Source organism: Ceratotherium simum, chromosome 12 (genome assembly GCF_057802395.1).
Source record: "Ceratotherium simum simum isolate JZ-2026a chromosome 12, ASM5780239v1, whole genome shotgun sequence".
NCBI lineage: Eukaryota > Metazoa > Chordata > Mammalia > Perissodactyla > Rhinocerotidae > Ceratotherium > Ceratotherium simum.
Genome location: NC_141911.1, coordinates 10,530,617 through 10,551,377, shown reverse-complemented (window position 1 = coordinate 10,551,377; position 20,761 = coordinate 10,530,617). Strand labels below are relative to the sequence as shown.

Below are 20,761 nucleotides of genomic sequence, written 5' to 3'. Positions count from 1 at the left end.
AAAATGTACAACCCAAAATTTCACAATCTTAAAAACTATTAAAACATCAATAAAAAAATATATATATACATAACATAAAATTTACCATTTTAACCATTTTTAAGTGTACATTTCAGTGGCATTAAGTACATTCACCTTGTACAACTCACCACCCGCCGTCTCCAAAACTCTTCTCATCTTGTAAAACTGAAACTCCATACCACTTAAACACTAACTCCCTATTTGCCCTTCCTCCCAGCCCTGGCAGCCACCATTCTACTTTCTGTCTCTATGAATTTGACTGCTCTAGGGACCTCACACAAAAGGAATCATACAGTATTTGTCCTTTTGTGACTGGCTTATTTCATTTGGTATAGTGTCTTCAAGGGTCGTCCACATTGTAGCACATATCAGAATTTCCTTTCTTTGTAAGGCTGTATGATATTCCATTCTATGGATAGACCACATTTGGTTTATCCATTCTTCTGTTGATGGACATGGGTTCCTTCCATCGTTTGGCTATTGTGAATAATGCTGCCATGAACATGGGTGTCCAAACATCTCTTCGAGGTCCTGCTTTCAATTCTTTTGGGTGTATACCCAGAAGTGGAATTGCTAGGTCATATGTAATTCTATATTTAATTTTTTGAGGAACTACACTACTGTTTTCCCATCCACTAGATTTTCCGTTTTTCCTTTTAAGATAAACCAAGAGTCACATTAAAATAAAAATTTACCCAAATGCTAGGATTAGAAAGATGTTGTTGTCTTTTAAAGAGTTCCTCTCTAGGTCTCAAAGGGCAAACACAGGGCCATGTGTTTTAAAGATCGTGGTGGGCTTTTGCCCAAGCTCTTCTCTTTGTCCACAGTGGTCCCCCTATCTTGTCTGCTTAGCAAACGCACCCCTCCCTGTTTCTCGCCCCCATTCGTCAAGAAGTTGCATGCTTAATGCTAAAGAGCTTTGGCAGGAGGGATAGACTCTGGGGCCAGAAGGTCTCAAGGTTAATGCTGGTCCTGCCTGTTACTGTGTGACAATTTGCAGGTTACCTCATCTCTCTGAAACTCAGTTGCATCATCATGAAATGGGGACAATAGTACCCACCCACCCAAGATCGCTGAGAACATTAAATGAGATGGTCCACACAGAGAGCTTAGCGCATCGTGACTGCTGAGTGGATGTTCGTACTTCTCCGCCCCCTAGCCCAGGGGTCTGGCAGTGCTTGCAGGACAGTGGCTGAGTGAGTGGGGCGGGATTAAGCTGATTCAGAGAGGGTTCAGAGGGCAGAACAGGAGCCATCAGTTGGAAGGCTCAAAGAGACAGATGTCAGTTCAGCAACAGGAAGAACTTTCTAGAAGTGAGAGAGAGCTTTATCAGTGGGGTGGGTCTTGTCTTGAGGAGTGAGGAGGCATTTAGCTGGTGAGAGGATTCCTGAATAATGTGTGTGTGTGGTGGTGCAGGCGGCTTGGATCAGGTGACCTCTTGGGGCCCTTTTGACTCTAAGAAGCTATGGTGATTTCTACAGAGCTGACAATCCCCCGTAGCCACATCCTGGGGTGCTGTGGGCACCTCCTGGCCAAGCTCTGTAGCTGTCTCAGGTTTGGTGAGGCAAGTCCTCTTCATCATCCTTGTCATTATCATCCTCGAGATGAAAACAACCAAGTGATCCCACGTCTTGGGGACATGGCACTGCACCGAGGCTCAAAATCAGCTACTGGGGGGTTCTGAGACCGACCAGCAAGTTCAGCTGAGCAAGGAAGGACATGGGAAGCTAGAGGCAGGGCATAGGGTCACTCCAAAGGGCCAGAGGTCTTGAGGACACCAGTACCATCCACCCACACACAGGTGGCAGATCTAGGCCAGGACACATTAGCCAACGGGCACAGCTGGGCCTGTGCCACCTACCACACTGGAGCCAGCCTGCTGGGGGCCAGGAGCCCAGGTTCATGCTGTGAGTAAGTAACAGAGGACTCAGTTAGGAACCCAGCCCCCAGGTGTTCCACCTGGTTCTTCCAGGTGCTCAGCTCTTCCTGCACGCCAGCAGCCTCATTCCACCCACTGCAGGGTGCTCTCCCGGGCTTCATGCTTCTCAGGCCCTCACGTGCCCCGTGTACTGATCTCTCTGGTCAAGATAGAAGGTCGCGTGGTGGGGTGAGTGCTCTGCTGTCAGACAGACCTGGGCTCAAACCCCAACTCCACTTTCTGGAGCAGCAACCTGGGGCAAGTTACTTAAACTCTCTAGGTCTCAGTTTCTTCATCTTTAAAATAATGCTTATGATGCAAGGTCATGGTGAGGGTTACAGACTATACATGTGAAAATACCGGGGTCACAAATCTCTTCCTGTTCCTCTGCAGGACGCACGCTCCCTCGGGGAAGGTCAGGGAAGGTTTCTATGGTGTAGTCTCACCTGGTCTGCTGTGACCGCACTCCAGGCTGGATTAACATCATGTTCTCTCCACCCCTTTTTCCCCCAACACCAATTCACATGTTGAAGTCCTAACCCCCAAGATCTCAGGATGTGACTGTCTTTGGAGGTAGGGTCTTTCAAGAGGTAATGAAGGTTAAATGAGGTCACGTGGGTGGGCTCTAATCTGATATGACTGGTGTCTTTATAAGAAGAGGAGATTAGGACACAGATGCACACAGAAGGAAGACCATGTGAGGACACAGGGAGAAGACGGTCATCTGCATGCCAAGGAGAGAGGCCTCAGGAGAAACCAATCCTGCCAACACCTTGATCTTGGACTTCCAGCCTCCAGAACTGTGAGAAAATAAATCTCTGTTGTTGGAACCGCCCAGTCTCTGGTCCTTCGTTACGGCAGCCTGAGCAGACTAATATGCTCGAGGAGGTATCTCTGAAATGATAGTTGCTCATTTGCCCTAAGAAAGGCTCTCCCAAGATCTCAGGCGATGGCCTCTGAGGAAACTTCCACTCTCCATCGACAAAGCAGTTGCCCCCAAAGGCCCTCCCTCCGGGTTTAGTCTGAGGGGTGTTGGGTTCAGGGTGCCTTGGAGAAGGCCGCTGGGGCAGTCACCATCCGAAAGCCTGAGGTCTGCCTGCTTTCTGCTCCGGCTGGGCCTGAGTTGTTGGGAGCTCCTGCACGCAGGGTGGGGTACATGGGGGCTGGCAGGGGAGACCCTGGGCATGGCCATGAGTGTGCTGGGAGGAAGAGTTCATGCAGGAGAGCTTGGGGGAGCCATTGGCTCTTGCCAGCCCCAGGCTGTGGGGGGCGGGCAGGGTGGCTGGCTTACATCCTACGGCTGTTTGGATGACACTTCCTGGAGAATCAGGAGTGGCCCTGGGTGGAACCACAGATACCAGTGATGTGACACACTTCATTGGGCACTCGCCTGGCCGCCTCGTGCCTCCACTGACTGGTCATCTAGGCCCACTTCCTCTCAGTCCCAGGATTTGGGGGCCAGGCCAGCAGGAAAGGCATTCCTCCCAGCCCAGATGTCTAGGTGGAGCATCAGGGAGAGGCCGGTGCCCGCCAGACGTGGACGATGACCAGAGGCAGAAGCTGTGAAGTGGCTGACATGATGGTTGGTGCAGGAGGCTCCGCAGATGAGCAGGTGGGTGTGGGCCCAGCAAGCACCTGCGCTGGCTGGCACTCCTCCGGCCTCGACTCTCAGCTGAGTGAGGCCTGAGGCAGAGGAGGCTGTTCCCCCTATACTCCTCCCCGGCTGCAGTGTGCAGTCAGAGATGGGAAGTGCGGGGCCTCCCTGGCCCTCTAAATCTCTGCAGCTCCCCAAGGTGAAGGAGAAGACCTCAGGGTCCCCATGTGCCCCAACGTCTCTCCCCTCTCCTTTCCTGGAGCCTCGGTGGGGGATGCAAAATCTACCCGCTTCCTACGATTTCCTCCCACTAGGACGGAGCTGGCAGCCTTCTGTCCCTCTGCGCCATGCCTGGTGACTTCACCTTGGGCCCCAAGGAGACAGCAGGATGGGATCTGCCCAGGGCTTCCCGGAGACTGGCAGAGGAGGTGCTGATGAAAGGATTCTTTCTTCTGGCCTGGGGTTAAAACCAGAATGTCCTGGTGAGCCGTTTGCCAGGACAGAGTCAGCTTATGCTTTTGAATGGGCTACCCTTCCCCCCCAGGACCGAGGCTCGATTGGGCCTGCAGATAAGTCAAGCTGGCGGCTGTCCTGGCAGAGCTCTGAATCACTGTTGTGCAAGCACGACCCTCCTTATGTGCTTCCTGCCAACTTTGTTATCTAGTATGCAAACACAACTCAACCAGCTTAGCCCCAGATTAACTAATGGAAAAAACAAGTCCCTAGAGAAGCTACCTTTCAAGAATGACAGCCCAGTGTGGACCTCAGCCGAAACAGAAGCTCGAATGTGAGCTGGCGGGCCAGTGGGACCTGGGCTATCTGTGTCCTGCACCCCACGACCTGTGATAGGTGGGACTTGTGCCCCGGGGGAGGGGCAGGTGGGATGCGAGATGGGAAGGGCTAGGACTCATTTGGGACCTGACCAGCTGTCTTGGCCAGCTCTCCCTGCCCCCTGTCACCTGGGTCCCCTGACAAGGGCAGTGAACAGATGCCCTCTCCCGCGTGCTGGCGGGCAGCGATGCTTGCTCACATGTGTGCCCAAGGGCGAGTCATGCGTGTGGGGCAGCTGGATTAGTGGCCAGGCTGCAGGCTGTCTGGACCCCCATTCTGCTGACCCGTGATTTGAACCTATCTGCGGTCCTGCCTGCAGGGTGAGGGGAGGATGAGAAATGGCAGAGACAGCAAGCCTCCTGAGGGGCAGCCTGCGCGGCTGCTTCTGGTCCTGGACCACCAGCGTTTGTGTTCGTATCCTGCTTCACCTCCACGAGTGATGGACACGTGGGAGCTGACTCTGTGTCCTTTGTCGAGCACTTGCTCTCTGCCTGTCACTCTGCTGTGTGTTTGTACGCCCTTCTCATTTAACCTTTCCAGCTGCCCTGGGAATCGGAACTATTATTGCACTCATTTTACAGATGAGGAAACGAGGCACAGAGAGGTGAAATAACATTTTCAAGGTTACACAGTAATAAGTGATGGATTTGAACCCAGATCTCCTGACTGCAGAGTTTGGTGCCTAATCACTGCGCTATGCTGCCTCTCACATCACCCGGACACGCAGCCCTCAGTGAAGTAACCCGGGGACGAGGCAAGACCATAAACTCCTCTGCATACAGAACGTATTGTCTCCATGGGCATCAAGAATCTACTCATTCATTCATTCATTTCTTCATGCAACACTCACTGTGTGCCACATGCATTGTTTGGCACTGGGGGGGACAGATAAAGGGGACAAAAACAAAGAGGGTGAAGTCCTCCCTCCGGGAGTTCAAGCTTCCCATGGTCTAGCTTCCGTGCTGTCCAATCGTAGGCCTTTGGGGGAGGAGTTTAGATCTGAAGAGAGGAGGGAGGAGGACGGCTTGATGGAAACGGGGTTTGAGAAGGATGAACGAGGCAGCTGTCGCAGGCGGGAGTACGGTGAGCATGCATGTGGACACCCAGAGAGGACGCAGCTGCAGAAACCCAGGTGAGGTGTTGAGAGCCTTGGGGAGGTGTGGCCACGGCTGGGAGAGAGTGGCCAAACTTGGGCCTGATGCTGGAGGGCGAGGGTGGTGAAGTCCGGGGACCTGGAGGGTGTGGGAGTGTGGGAAGGCCCTGGACTCTGAGTTCAGCACAGCGGGCATCTCAGAGGAGTGGACAGGGCCTGGGGAGGGGCAGGCTGAGCTGAGGGTTGATTTGGAATCACTGCCAGCACATGGGGTGGATGTCAGAGGTCCCTGTGCCCAGCGGACACTGGCTCAGTCGGCCCCCACTGGGGTTGGGGCCGAGTCAGGAGGTCCTGGGGCCTGGTCAAGAGAGGAGTTTACCCAGAGCTGGTGGGCACAGGAAGGGACAAAGGGTCTGTGGACCAACTCCTTAGAGACTGGTCCAAACCTGGAGTGCAGTTCGGATAACACGGATGGGAGAGAAAGAGAAGATCAAGGTCAGGGCTGCACTGGGCAGAACTAACCAGGCAAAGGCAGAGGGTCTCGGGAGTGAAGCGAGCCGCTCTCTACGAACAGTGCTGAAGGGTTGCCTCCTGCTGCAGGCGTAGGACCCACGGCTCTCGGGGGACAGCTGAGCCCGCAGGAGGAGCAGGTATAGCAGTAATAGCCACCCCGCTGCACGTACACCGGCTTCCTTGGTACCAGTCACTGTTCGAAGCACTTTCCATAAATGAGCTCATCTAATCCTCACAACGATCCCATGAGGTCAGTGACATTCTTGTCCTGGTTTTACAGATGAGTGATCTGAAGCACAGAGAAGTTAAGGGAATCTCTCAAGGTCACACAGCAAGGAAATGGCAGAACCAGGACTTGAATCACGGCTCCAGAAATGTTGAGGGCAAGCCCAGCCTGAGACTGGAGTTGACTGCACAGTGAGGAGGAGAATCCCCAGGGAGGAAGGAGGCGCCAGCTGAAATTCTACCCCTACCTCGGGGGGATTGATGGGCTTGTTCATGCTCTTGCAGATGTCTCCGTTCTGGGTTTCCTGGAGGCAGTGCGGACACGGCTGCCATGGAGATGCCATCTGGGGCAGCCTGGCCATCTTCTGGAGCATCAGGCATCATCCTGAACGGCACCGTGGCAGAGCCCAAAGTGCACAGGACCCAGCGCAGGAGGCCTGTTTCTAGTGTGCTCTGCACCTGTGGGTTCTCCCACCACACCCCCACCATCTGCTCCCTCCAAGCCCGGAGCCAGCCTGGCATGGCTCTCACAACTGGTCGGTCACCGGGGAGCAGAGCTGGGGACAGTCTTCTCTGCCTTCTTTCTTGCACCCCTGCTTCTCGGACGAGTCTACAGTTTGCTTGACCTCCTGGGCCTCCCTCCAGCTGAAGTGTCAGGCCCCTCGTTCCCAGCCCATTGTCCTGCCCCACTCCCTGCGAAGCAGGATCATCCAGCTAGTGCTGGCTTCTGAGGAGAAAGGGCCCGGGGACGGTTGGTGTCCGCTGCCCTCGAGAAGGAGCCGATGTGACTCCTGTGCATTTGGAGGCTGATCTGAAGCAGGTGCTGCCTGAAGGGTGCCCAGCCACCTCTGATCGCCATCTCTGAGTCACATCACACTCTCTCAAGCCTCTGGTCTTGGTCCCTGTGGTCCCCTCCTAAAAGTAAGAGCTAGCATGCACTGAGCACTTACGAGGCACCAAGCACTCTGCAGTGAGCTTTATGTAATAACCTCCTTTAATCCTTAACACGCTCCTAGGCAGTGGTGCTCCTGCCTTTCCCACTCTCTAGATGTGTGATCAGAGGCTCGGAGGGGATGTGACTTGCCCAGGACCACACATCAGAAAAGGACTGAACTAGGCTCTGAATCTTCCCTCTGGGTGTTGAGCCTCCCGATGGACTCTACTTTTAGTGAGTTGAATTTCAGGCATGGGGAGCCCACCCAAGAGCTTTTCCTACTCGATGTTTCTACCAACCATGTTTCACAAATTTCGAGATGATTTAAAGGTAAGAGGAAGAACTTGTGAGCTGGCTGGCCCGGGATCAAGATTTAAAAGATGTTGGGAGGAAAGAAGGGTGGGCCAGCATTGACAAGACGGAATCAGTGGGGCTGACTGTAAAGTCCTGCGTGTACACTCCACCTGCTTGTGTGCAGAGTCTGCCAATCCTGCATGCGCACGCAGCATCTGCTTTGCCATTGCAGAAGGGCAGGATGGGAAAAATGGTTCCCATGTGGGACTGCTTGCCCGATATGAATCAATGTGACCTTGATGCTGATAAACTAAAGGCACTATAGGCTATATAAACAGGAACATCATCACCAGGACAGGGGAGGTGATAAAACTCCTAATCACTTCACTGATTAAAATGCTGGTTGTATTGTATTTGGATCTGGATGCCCTGTTTTAAGAATGTTATCGACAAACACAAATATGCCCAGAGAAGAGCAGCAAGAAAGGGGCAGCGGTGGGGAGGTGGGGTGGAGGGGTCTATGGGAATGAGGCCATATTAAGAATGATAAAATGCACTGAGGCTGTCTAGTCTAAACGTGGAGACATGACAGCCACATTACATAAAACTCATTCAATATCGGCAGGGCCTGCACTCTGCTGCCAGAGGACGGACTGAGCATTCGAGTAAAAGGTGTAGAAGGCAGATGCAGCTGGATATACAAAAAAGCTTCCTAGTAACAAGAGTGGTTGTACCAGGGAGTGAACTGCCTCGGAGGGAGGGAGCTCCCTGTCGCCCGGAGGTGCCAGCAGCAGCTGGGAGAACCTCGTTGGCTGGTTGAGGGGCCTCTGAAGCAGAGGGAATTAAGTTTTCTGATCACCAGGTCTCCTTCCCACCCCGGGGTTTAGAAGTCCCTGAGGTGTAGACAGGCCGTGTTGGCGAGGTACGCGATAACCAGAAACGCCGACCGCTCCAGCGCTCTCTCATCTCCTCCGTGTGAAGCTAGCTTGTGTTATCACCAGCTGTTTTTCAAGGGCTCGGCTTGAGGAAGGCTCCGATGGAAACTTGAAAGAGCCCGAGCCCCCACTTGCTTGGGGCTGAACATTCTTCTTCCTACTCGTCAGTGTTTGTTCTGGCCGTGAGCCGCTGCAGAGCTCACCCAACGGGGCTGACCTTTGTACCTGTGCGTTGCTGTGAGCAGGGGAGCAGGACCCAGAGGGAGGCCTCAGGGGCGGGGGCTGGGGGTGGCTAGGGGGGTGAAATTTCCCAAGGATCCCTGAAACCAGCCCGTGAGCAATGCCATGTCTTGCTTAAGCCTTCAGAATGGGACCACGGTGTGGGCATGCTGGCCTGGAGGAGAGAAGTGGAAGGGCACACGGGCAGCTCAGAAATAAAGAGAGGCTGATCCGAGTGCACACAAGATGTGCAATGCGGACACGGAATGGCTTGAAGCCGGGGAGTGATGGGATTTTATTTGTGTCTGAAAAAAATCACTGTGCCATTTGGTGGATGGGTGCAGAAGCACAAGATTTGAAAGCAGTGGACGAGTCGAGGATGGAGGTGGGTTAGAAGGGGTGGTAGATGAGGAGGTGGTGTAATTGGTGAGATTAGGGAAGGACACTGAGGTGCTGCTGATATGACTGGTAGGTGAGCTCTGGGTGCACTGGGGACAGGGACATCATGCATTGGGGACAGGGCATCCTGAATTCTGTTTGCTTGATGAGAAGGACAAAAGAAGACCTCAAACATGCCACACATTAAAAAAATATACTTAAAAAATAATTTCAGGGGCCGGCCTGGTGGTGCAAGCGGTTGAGTGCATGAGCTCCGCTGTGGCGGCCCGGGGTTCACCAGTTTGGATCTGGGGCACGCCCAGATGCACTGCTTGGCAAGCCATGCTGTGGCAGCGTCCCATATAAAGTGGAGGAAGATGGGCATGGATGTTAGCCCAGGGCCAGTCTTCCTCAGCAAAAAGAGGAGGATTGGCAGACGTTAGCACAGGGCTGATCTCCTCACACACACACAAAAAAAATTAAAAAAATAACTTCAGAATAAAGAAATGAAGGAAACTTTCAAAAAGAATATGTAATCAAGACAGTGTGGTATTGGCAAGTGAACAGACAAATAGGTCAATGGAGCGGAATAGAGAGCCTGGAAATAGACTCACATGAATATAGTCAACTGATCTTTGACAAAGGAGCAAAGGCGATACAATGGAGCCAAGAGAGTCATTTCAACAAATGGTGCTGGAACAACTGGACATCCACATGCAAAAAAATGAATCTAGACATAGACCTTATAACCTTCACAATAACTAACTCAAAATGGATTGCCTATCTAATGGTAACATACAAACCTATTACACTTCTAGAAGATGACATAGGAGAAAATCTAGATGACCTTGGGTTTGGTGATGACTTTTCAGATACAACATCACAGGCATGGTACATGGAAGAAGAATTGATAATCTGGACTTCATTAAATCTTAAAACTCTGCTCTGCCAAAGACCATGTCAAGAGAAGGGGAAGACAAGCCACACACTGGGAGAAAATATTTGCAACAGACACCTGATAAAGGACTGTTAACCAAAATATACAAAGAACTCTTAAAATTCAACAATAAGGAAAGAATCCAATTAAAAAATGGGTAAAGATCTTAATAGATACCTCACCAAAGAAGATATACAGATGGCAAAGAAGCATATGAAAAGATGCTGTTTTTGTCATCAAGGAAATGCAAATTAAAACAGTGAGATACCACTACATACCAATTAGAATGGCCAAAATCCAGAGCGCTGACAATATCAAATGCTGGTGAGGATGTGGAGCAACAGGAACTCTCATTCTTTGCTGGTGGGAATGTAAAATGGTACAGCCACTTGGAAAGACAGTTTGGTGGTTTCTTGCAAAACTAAATACACTATGTGTATTTAGCATGTGATCCAGCAATTATGCTCCTTGGTATTTACCCAAAGGAGCTGAAAACTTATGTCCACACAAAAATGTGCACAGACATTTATTGCAGCTTTATTCATAATTGCCAAAACTTGGAAGCAACCAAGACGTCTTTCAGTAGGTGAGTGGATAAACAAACTGTGTACATCCAGACAACGGAATATTATTCAGTGCTAAAAAGAAATGGGCTATCAAGCCAGGTAAAGACATGGAGGAAATTTAATGCCTATTACTAATTGAAAAAAGCCAATATGAAAGTCTACCTACTGTATGATTCCAACTATATAACATTCTGGAGAAGGCAAAACTACAGAGACAGTAAAAAGATCAGTGGTTGCCAGGGGTTAGGGGGTGTGGGAGGGGTGAATAGATGGAGCACAGAGGATTTCCAGGGCACTGAAACTATTCCGTATGATTCTGTGATGGTGGATACCTGTCATTATACACTTGTCCAAACCGGTAGAATGAACTACACCAAGCATGACCCCTAATGGAAACTATGGACTTTGGATGATTATGATGTATCAATGTAGGTTCATTGATTGTAACAATGTATCATTCTGGCGGAAGATGCTGATAATGGGGGAGGTCATGCATGTGTGGAGGCAAGGTTTTTTGTGGGAAATCTCTGTACCTTCTGCTCTATTTTGCTGTGAATCTAAAACTGCTCTAAAAAATAAAGTGTATTAAAAAAATAAACAGCCTGAAACCATAAAACTCCTAGAAGAAAACAGGAAAAAGCTCCTTGACATTGGTCTTGACAATGATTTTTTTGGATATGACACCAAAAGCACAGGCAACAAAAGCAAAATTAAAAATGTGGGATTACATCAAAGTAAGAATCTCCTGCACAGCAAAAGGAATGATCAACCAAATGAGAAGGCAACCTACGGAATGGGAGAAAACATTTGCAAACCACATATCTGGTAAGAGATTAATATCCAAAATACATGAGGAACTCATACAACTCAATAGCAAAAACCCAAATAATCCAATTAAAAAATGGGCAAAGTACCTGAATAGACATTTTCCCAAAGAAGACATTCAAATGGCCAACAGGCACATGAAAAGGTGCTCAACATCACTAATCATCAGGGAAATGCACATCAAAACCATCTCACACCTGTTAGAATGGCTTTTATCAAAAAGACAAGAAATAAGTGCTGGTGAGGACGTGGAGAAAAGGGAACCCTTGTGCACTGCTGGTGGGAATGTGAACTGGTGCAGCCACTGTGGAAAACAGTATGGAGTTTCCTCAAAAAATTAAAGCTAGAACTACCATATGATATAGCAAACTCATTTCTGGGTATCTATTCCAAGGAAATGAAATCAGGATCTTGAAGAGAAATCTGCACCCCTCTGTTCATTGCAGCATTATTCACAATAGCCAAGACATGGAAACAACCTAATTGTCCATTTGTGGATGAATGGATGAAGAAAATGTGATACATACACACACACACACACACACACACACACACACACACACACAGAGGAATATTATTCAGACATACAAAAGAAGGAAATCCTACCATTTGCGACACGATAAACCTTGAGGGCATAATGCTAAGTGAGATAAGTCAGAAAGAGAAGGACAAATACTCTATGACCTCACTTACATGTGAAATCTGAAAAAGCTGAACTCATGGAAACAGAAAACATATTGGTGGTTGCCAGAGGTGGGTGATGGGGGTTGGGTGAAATGGACGATGGTGATCATAATGTACCATCTTCTGGTTATAAGATATATAGGTCCTGGGGATGGAATATACAGCATGGTGACTGTAGTTAACAATATGTGCTGTATATTTGAAAGTTGCTAAGAGAGTAGACTTTAAAAGTTCTCATCACAAGAACAAAAAATTTGTAACTAGGTGAGGTGACGGATGTTAACTAAACTTATTATGGTCATCATTTTGCAATATGTACATACATCAAATCATTATGTTGTACACCTCAAACTTATACTATGTTATATGTCAATTATATCTCAATAAAACTGGGAAAAAATAATACAAAGAAATTTTTGCCAAACTACTTAAAGAATGAGTGGCCACATAATGCCCCATCGTCCCAGAGTCCTTCTGTGTGCATTTCCTGACACAGGACATTCATAATGACAACCATCAGAATTGGGGGATCGCCCTTGACACATCACTGCTGTCCAATCCCCAGACCTCATTCAGGCTCTCCAGCTGTCCCAATAACGTCCTTGGTAGCAAGAGAACCCAAATCGGGGCCATATGTCACGGGGCCACGTCTCCTCAGTGTCTTTCAGTTGGGAACAGTTCCTCTGTCTTCCTTGGCTCTCATGACCTTAATGTTCTCTTGAAGCTAACGGGAGAGGGAGTTTGTTGAATGCCCCTAATTTGGTGTTTTCTATGACTAGATCAGGTTCAGAGGCTTTGCTAGAACCATCACAGAAGGATGCTGGGTTCTTCTTTTGCATCCTACCAAGCAGCACGGTGTTCTCAATGTGTTCTCTTCCTCGTGGAGCATTTGATTAAGGAGGGGTCTGCCAGTCCCTCTCACTGTAGAATTCTTTTCCCCTTTGTGATCAGTAAGGATGTTGTGGGGAGGCTCTTAGGAAGTGTGTAAATATCCCGTTTCTCATCAAGTGTTCATTCACTGGTTCCAGCACCTGTTGGTGATTCTTGGCTGAGTATTACTATGCTGCTGGCCATAGAGGGGCTGCTCCATATATGGACAAACGTGACCACAGCCCCTCGTGCCGTGGAGTCACAGAGAGAGATGCTCATCCTCTTCTCATGAACCCCAACACGGGGCAGGGGTGGGAGAGATGCTCCCTCTATAAACTCACCTGATTGTTATTCCCCCATCCCCGCCAGCAGGCTGATGCCTGTAAAGGATTCCCCCAAGATATTCAGCAGGACAAAACCTGATACTGGGAACAATTTGCAGTCTTTCAGGAGTACAATGAGAAGTCAATGAAGGGTTTTAAGTAGAGGAGTGACAGATTTGATTTATGTTAAGCAAAAACGAAACTAAACAAAATAAAAATTCTGAATTATGGTCCCTCCTCTCTCCTCCCTAAAACAAGATTTGGCTTCCCTCTGAGGATCCTCTCAACTAGCTGTCCTAGAGGTAGTGATCTGATGATGAAATTCACGCTAAAGTGTAAATGACTGACTCAGAAGCAAACACCCCAGCTGCTGTGTAAACAGCTTGGAGAGGTGCAAGATTTTTAGCCAGGGAGAGCAGTGAAAAGACTCAGCCAGGACATTCTGTTTGCTCCACTTTCCAGAAAGCCTGGACAGGGACCCTGTTTCTGAGCATGTGAGGAGGCTAAATGCCAGGGAAAAAAAGGAAGGAGCTCCAGGCTCCTCAGAGGGCTCCTGGGGCTGTGGGTCGCAGTGGGGTCCTGTGTGCCCCCACCCCCTGCAAGCCTCGCTGACTCTTGCCCCTGATGCTCCGTACCTTCAGTTTCCCTTAGCAGCTCTTCTGTAAACTTGACCACGCTGGCCACCTCCACCCAGGGGAAGCCTTTGCCTGCGGCAAAGACGATGCTCTCATAGAGGGTATCCAGCAGGATGCTTCTGCGTGTGTCTCTCAGTTCGTCAAACTCTTCCCAGCTCAGCAGTCTCCGTAGGTGCTCCCGACCTTCTGGTTTCTGCAGGGCACAAGATGGGATGGAGGGTGAGGAATCAGGACGCCATCATCCCGGGGCAAAACCCTATTGGGGGCCCCACACAGGCTCCCACCATCCTGAAGAGTGACCGGGAATGTGGATACCCCTGGGCAGAATGGTGCTTTCCTTCCTGGACAGCTTTCCCTCCCCTTTCTGGGCACGTGCTTTTCTTTCTAGCCCTGCCTCTGAGAGTTCTCATGCTAGCCACTGCAGGCCCAGCTTTATATACCTCAAACAGGCCTCAAGTCCTGAATTATGATCCCTTCCTCCTCTGCCCTAAAACAAAATTTGACTTCCCTCTGAGCCTACTCTCAACTAGCTGTCCCAGAGGTATCAACCTGATAATGAAATTCATACTAAAGTGTAAATGACTGACTGAGAAGAGGCTTGGTGAGGCAATGCTTTAGCAGAAGAAATATTTCTTGCTTGGTGAAAATTCAGGCACTCTGATAGGCCAGATGGTAAAGACTGATCAGCGTACCATTTTTCCTATCTAGAGGTGAGAACTCATTTTGCCTGAGAGTTCACCTGGCCCTTTCGGAAATGTTCTTATAGATCACCAACAGATGTAAGAGAAGCAAGTGCCTTTAAAGAAGGGGGTAAGAAAAGATGTGGCATGAAATGGAGACCCACTGAACACAGGAGTGTTGCTCCCCTGGGATGAGGGGAGGCTCCGGCTATGGAGACCCTGGGGGACCAAGGGCAGACTTGGTGCCAAGAGGAGGCCCGGAGCCCTGTCCTCAGCCTCCAAGGACTCCTTTCCCACCACCACAGCTCTTTCGCCTGACCCTGGCAGCCCTTCCCTGCAGCCTTCACAGATCCCCAGGTTGGCGTCTGATGGGACAGCTGGGTGGAAGATCTAGAGAAGGCGGTGAAAGTGCGTGTCTGGGCCGGGGAGGGAGCAGCCTTTGCCTTGGCGCCTGCCCATCAGCTGGTGGCTGCAGGGACCTGCGCACATGGGGCATGGAGTCCTCTTGCCTGAGGTCTGCATCAGTGCCTGGACACCCCTCTGTGGACACCCTGTTCTGGAAGGAGCTTGCTGAGAGGTCCAGGCCCTGTGGTTGGATCCTCATCCCTCCACAGGAGCCCCCTTGCTCATGCCTTTCAACTTCAGAATTGGTTCTGAGAAACTGATAAAATCTGCCTCCCTCCTCGCCCCAAAGTGACAGAGCCTCCCCCGCCCCACACACCACCACACACTCCCTACGCACGTTGGCCTGCAATCCCAGAGGGCGCCTGGTGAGAGGTGGCATCCTGCAGTGACCCACCCCAGTTGGAGTGGAGGCAGGCCCACTTCCTCCATGCCCGCCTCCTCCTTCCTCCAGGCGGGCTCTGCTGCATCAGGGGCCTCCCTGTAGGCCTGCCAACAGCCCCCGAGCTTCAAGGGCTGGTGAGCCTTTGGCCTGGTGCTCCACACCCATCATAGGCCTCAGGGGCGGTGTGCTAGGGAAGGCGTGAAGTCCAAGGCGTCTGTCTGAAGAGGCGCCCTCGAGGGCTGCTTCCTGCGCACCCCGCCCTGTTAGACCAATCGGACCCAACTGCCTTTTAAAAGCCATGTTGTCTCCTTACCTGAAATTGGAAGACTTTTTTCACTCCCTGGGGTGTTAAGAGTGCCATGGCCCCTGCATCCAGTTGCCAGGAGACCTAGCCAGGACCGACTCCGCGTTTCTGGAACCCTGGGAGTGAGTGTACCAGCTTTGTGAGGTCATGAAGACCTGCTGCTAGGCGGCTCTTTCCAGGCTCCTTCCTCACAGAGCCTGCTCTCCGCTGGGCTCTGGGTCTCGTCCCCGCCCCTGCTCAGGGACTTTGATCCCTTTCCCTCCTCTGACCTCCCCTTCACAGCTGTCCACCTTCAGGAGGTGGGCCATCTCAGGTCCCCCTGTGAACACACACGCATGTCCCCCCACGCTACATATCCTTCTAACCCAAGCCCCATTTCTCTCCTTCCTTCCACAGTCAGGGATTTGTCTCTGTGAAAAGACTGGCCTCCACTTGCTGTCTTCACGTCCCCACCGACTCCTTGTCGCACGGGGAGCTGGCTTCCACTCGACTTCTTCACTGGCCAGTGGCATCCGTAACACCCCATTTCCAGCATCCCGACTTTGCTTTGTGGAACAGAAAACAGTTCTGTGGAGGTGTCCCCAGGCACAGGGCCCAAACACCTACATTTGCGATTTGTAGGGATCCAGTCTCTCTCTCCTGGCTACCTTTGCCCTTCTCTGTCTTTGAGGCCCTGGTGCCTGCCGGTCACCTGAGAGGCAAGTCCTGCCCTCCCCTGCCTCCCTGCCCATAAGCCCCAGCTCACAGGAGTCTCATGGCCAGAATCGTCAGTGAGGAAAGTTTGAGAAGCTGTCTGGGGTTGGTGGCTGAGCCATCTGGTCCTGGTGAGCAGCCTGCCCTCGGCTCCCTCTCCCCTGGCCAGGAGGGAGAGCTCCCAAGTTACAGCTCTTCCCCCAGCAGAGGAAGGGGAAAGAACTCCCAAGGTTCCAGCATCTGCCACCTCAACCACTCAGAGCCATCGTCCACATCGGCCACGTGACTCCATCAAGGCCAGTTCCATAGCCCATCTTCCCTACCCTCACAGCCATATTACTTCAGGGCCCACCTGCCCTTACTGCCACCAGGAAGACCTTGGTTAGGGCCACTCTCCTGCATCCCCGCAGATTACTAGGGACCAGAGGATGGGGACGGGGTGTCCCTTCCCTCCCATGAGGCCCTCGGGCTCTTCATGCAAACTTACCCATTCTCTCTTCAGCAACCTTCACACTCTTGTTTATCACGTGGAGGGAATGAACATAGGAAGTGCGCCCCTTGCAACATGTGGTTGCTACATCACGGATCCCCTTTCATCCTCGTCATCTTTGGATGATGCGTCTGTTGAACATTTGTTTACTTCTTGGCTTCTAATAAGCTGCTTTCTCCTGAACGATCTTTTCTCTCCACCCATTCCTTCTCTGCCTTCTGTGCAGACTTCTCTTCCTGTTTCTCTCTTACATGTTGGTACGTGCCAGGGTTCTCTCCATGCCCTCTCTTTTTCTAGGCCACATATTCTTTTCTTTATTTTGTTATGGTAAGAACACTTAACATGGGATCTACTCTCAATATATTTCTAAGTGTACAATACAGGATTGTTAACTACAGACACAACGTTGTACAGCAGGTCTCTAGAACTTACCCATCTTGTAGAATTGAAACTTTGTGCCTCTTGATAGCAACTCTCCATCCTCCTCTCCCCCCAGCCTCTGGCAACCACCATTCTACTCTCTGATTCTGTGACTTGAACCACCACATACCCATATAAGTGGAATCACGCAGTATTTGTCCTTCTGTGACTGGCTTATTTTGCCTAGCATAGGGTCATCAAGATTCATCCCATTTACACTTTTTTATTTTTTAAATTTATTTCTTCTATTGAGGTAAAACATACATACCATAAAAAGTGAAAAGGCAACCTACTGAATGGGAGAAAATGTTTGCAAATCATATATCTGATGAGGACCTAATATTCAAAATATATAAAGAACTCATACAACTCAATAGCTAAAAAACAAACACTCCAATTAAAAAATGGGCATAGTCCTGGACTTTTGTTTTTGGGGAGGTTTTTGATTACTTTTTCAACTTCTTTATTTGTGATTGCTCTGTTCAGATTCTCTATTTCTTCTTGATTCAGTTTTGGGAGGTTGTATGAGCCTAAGAATTTATCCATTTCTTCTAGGTTATCCAATTTGTCAGCATACAGTTTTTCACAGTATTCTCTTATAATCCTTTGTACTTCTATGGGATCCATTGTAATTTCTCCTCTTTCATTTCTAATTTTATTTATTTGAGGCTTTTTCTCTTTTTTTCTTAGTGAGTCTGGCTAAGGGTCTGTCAATTTTGTTTATCTTCTCAAAGAATCAACTCTTAGTTTCATTGATCCTTTCTGCTGTTTTTTTGGTCTCTGTTTCATTTATTTCTGCTCTAATTTTTATTATTTCCCTCCTTCTGGTGACTTTGGGCTTTGTTCTTGTTTTTCTAGTTCTGTTAGGTATAGCTTAAGATTACTTATTTATTTGAGATTTTTCTTGTTTGTTGAAGTGGGCCTGTATTGCTATGAATTTCCCTCTTAGAACCATTTTTACTGCATCCCATAAGAGTTTGTATGATGTATTTTCATTTTCATTTGTCTCCAGGTATTTTTTTTATTTCTCCTTTGATTTATTCATTGATCCAATGGCTTTTCAGTAGCATGTTGTTTAGTCTCCACATATTTGCGCCTTTCCCAGGTTTTTTCTTGTAGTTGATTTCTAGTTTCATAGCATTATGGTGGGAAAAGATGCTTGATATGATTTCAATCTTCTTAAATTTATTGAGGCTTGCCTTGTTTCCTAACATATGGTCTATCTTTGAGAATATCCCATGTGCACTTGAGAAGAACGTGTATTCTGCTGTTTTTGGATGGAATGTTCTATATATATCTATTAAGTCCATTTGGTCCAGTTCTTCATTTAAGTCCACTATTTCCTTATTGACTTTCTGTTTGGATGATCTATCCATTGTTGTAGGTGGGGTGTTGAGGTCCCCTACTATTATTGTGTTGCTGTCAATTTCTCCCTTTAGGTCTGTTAATAGTTGCTTTATGTACTTTGGAGCTCCTGTGTTAGGTGCAAATATATTCATAAGTGTTATGTCCTCTTGGTGGAGTGTCCCTTTTATCATTATATACTGCCCCTCCTTGTCTCTCACTGCCTTTTTTTTATCTTGAAGTCTACTTTGTGTGATATAAGTACGGCAACATCTGCTTTCTTTTGCTTTCCCTTTGCTTGTGTTATCATCTTCCCTCCCTTCACTCTGATTCTATATTTGTATTTAGAGCTGAGATGTGTTTCTTGGAGGCAGCATATTGTTGGGTCTTGTTTTTTAATCCATCCAGCCACTCTGTCTCTCTCTCTTTTTTATTTTTTGTGAGGAAGATTGGCCCTGGGCTAACATCTGTGCCCATCTTCCTCCACTTTATATGTAGGATGCCTGCCACAGCAGGTTTGATAAGTGGTGAGTAGGTCCGTGTCCAGGATCCAAACCTGTGAACCCCGGGCTGCTGAAGTGGAGTGTGTGACCTTAACCACTGTGCCACTGGGCCGGCCCCCAGCCACTCTGTGCCTGTTGGTTAGAGAACTCAATCCATTTACATTTAGATTATTGATATACGAGGGCCTAATACTGCCATTTTATCTCTTGTTTTCCAGTTGTTCCATATTTCCCTTGTTTCTCTTCCTTTGTGTTTCTGACTGCCATTTCAGTTTGGTGGTTTTCTGTGATGGTTTTCTCAGTTTTCTCTTTATTAGATGGCTTCTCGGGAGAATTCTACCAAACATTCAAAGAAGATTTAATACCTATCCTTCTCAAACTATTCCAAAAAATTGAAGAAGACGGAATGCTTCCTAACTCATTCTATGAGGCCAACATTACCCTGATAACAAAACCAGACAAGGACAATATGAAGAAGGAAAATTACAGGGAAATATTGCTGATGAACATAGATGTAAAAATCTTCACCAAAATATTGGCAAACCGAATACAGCAATACGTTAAAAGGATCATACACCATGATCAAGTGGGATTTATACAAGGGATGTAGGGATGGTTCAATATCCACAAATCAATCAATGTGATACACTACGTTAAAAAAAGGAGCAATAAAAATCACATGATCATCTCAATAGATGCAGAGAAAGCATTTGACAAGATCCAACATCATTTACAATAAAAATTCTCAATAAAATGGGTATATAAGGAAAGTACCTCAACATAATAAAGCCTGTATATGACAAACCCACAGCCAACATCATACTCAATGGTGAAAAACTGAAAGCCATCCCTCTGAGAACTGGAACAAGACAAGGGTGCCCACTCTTGCCACTCCTATTCAACATAGTATTGGACGTTTTGGCCAGATCAACTAGGCAAGAAAAAGAAATAAAAGGTATCCAAATTGGAAAGGAAGAAGTGAAACTCTCACTGTTTGCGTATGACATGATCTTATACATAGGAAACCCTAGGGCCAGCCCTGATGGCCTAGTGGTTAAAGTTCAGCATGCTGTGCTTCAGCAGCCAGTGTTTGGTTCCTGGGCCTGGAATCACACCACTCATCTGCCAGTGGCCATGCTGTGGCAGCAAGTCACATAAAAAAAAAAAAGGAGGAATATTGGCAACAGATGTTAGTTCAAGGTGACTCTTCCTCAGCAGGAAAAAAAAAAAAGAAAACCCTAAAGAATCCACCAGAAAACTATTAGAAATAATCAACAACTACAGCATAGTTGCAGAGTACAAAAGCAACTTACAAAAATTAGTTGCATTTCTATACTCTAATAATGAACTAGTAGAAGGAGAAGTCAAGAATACAATACCATTTACAATTGCAACAAAAAGAATAAAATATCTAGGAACAAATTTAACCAAGGAGATGAAAGACCTATACTCTGAAAATTATAAGACATTATGGAAAGAGATCGAAGATGATCATAAAAAATGGAAAGATATTCCATGCCTATGGATTGGAAGAATAAACATAGTCAAAATGTCCTTACCACCTAAAGCAATCTACAGATTCAAAGCAATCCCAATCAGAATCCCAATGACATATTTCATGGAAATAGAACACAGAATTCTAAAATTCATAAGGAGCAACAAAAGACCCCAAATACCTAAAGCAATCCTGAGAAAAAAGAACAAAGCTGGAGGCATCACAATCCCTAACTTCAAAATATACTACA

The 20,761-nt window shown here is 48.3% G+C and overlaps 1 protein-coding gene across 1 annotated transcript in view; it reads right to left on the bottom strand.

Moving 5' to 3' along the window:
- Nucleotides 1–15,623, bottom strand: part of C12H8orf74 (chromosome 12 C8orf74 homolog) — a 29,254-nt gene extending 13,631 nt beyond the window's left edge. The window contains exons 1-2 of the mRNA XM_004433520.3: nt 15,576–15,623; nt 13,796–13,988 (exon numbers count right to left, since the gene is read on the bottom strand). Of these exons, the coding sequence (XP_004433577.1) occupies nt 13,796–13,988; nt 15,576–15,623 (241 nt within the window). The remainder of the gene's footprint in view (nt 1–13,795; nt 13,989–15,575) is intronic.
- Nucleotides 15,624–20,761: the final 5,138 nt, after the last annotated feature.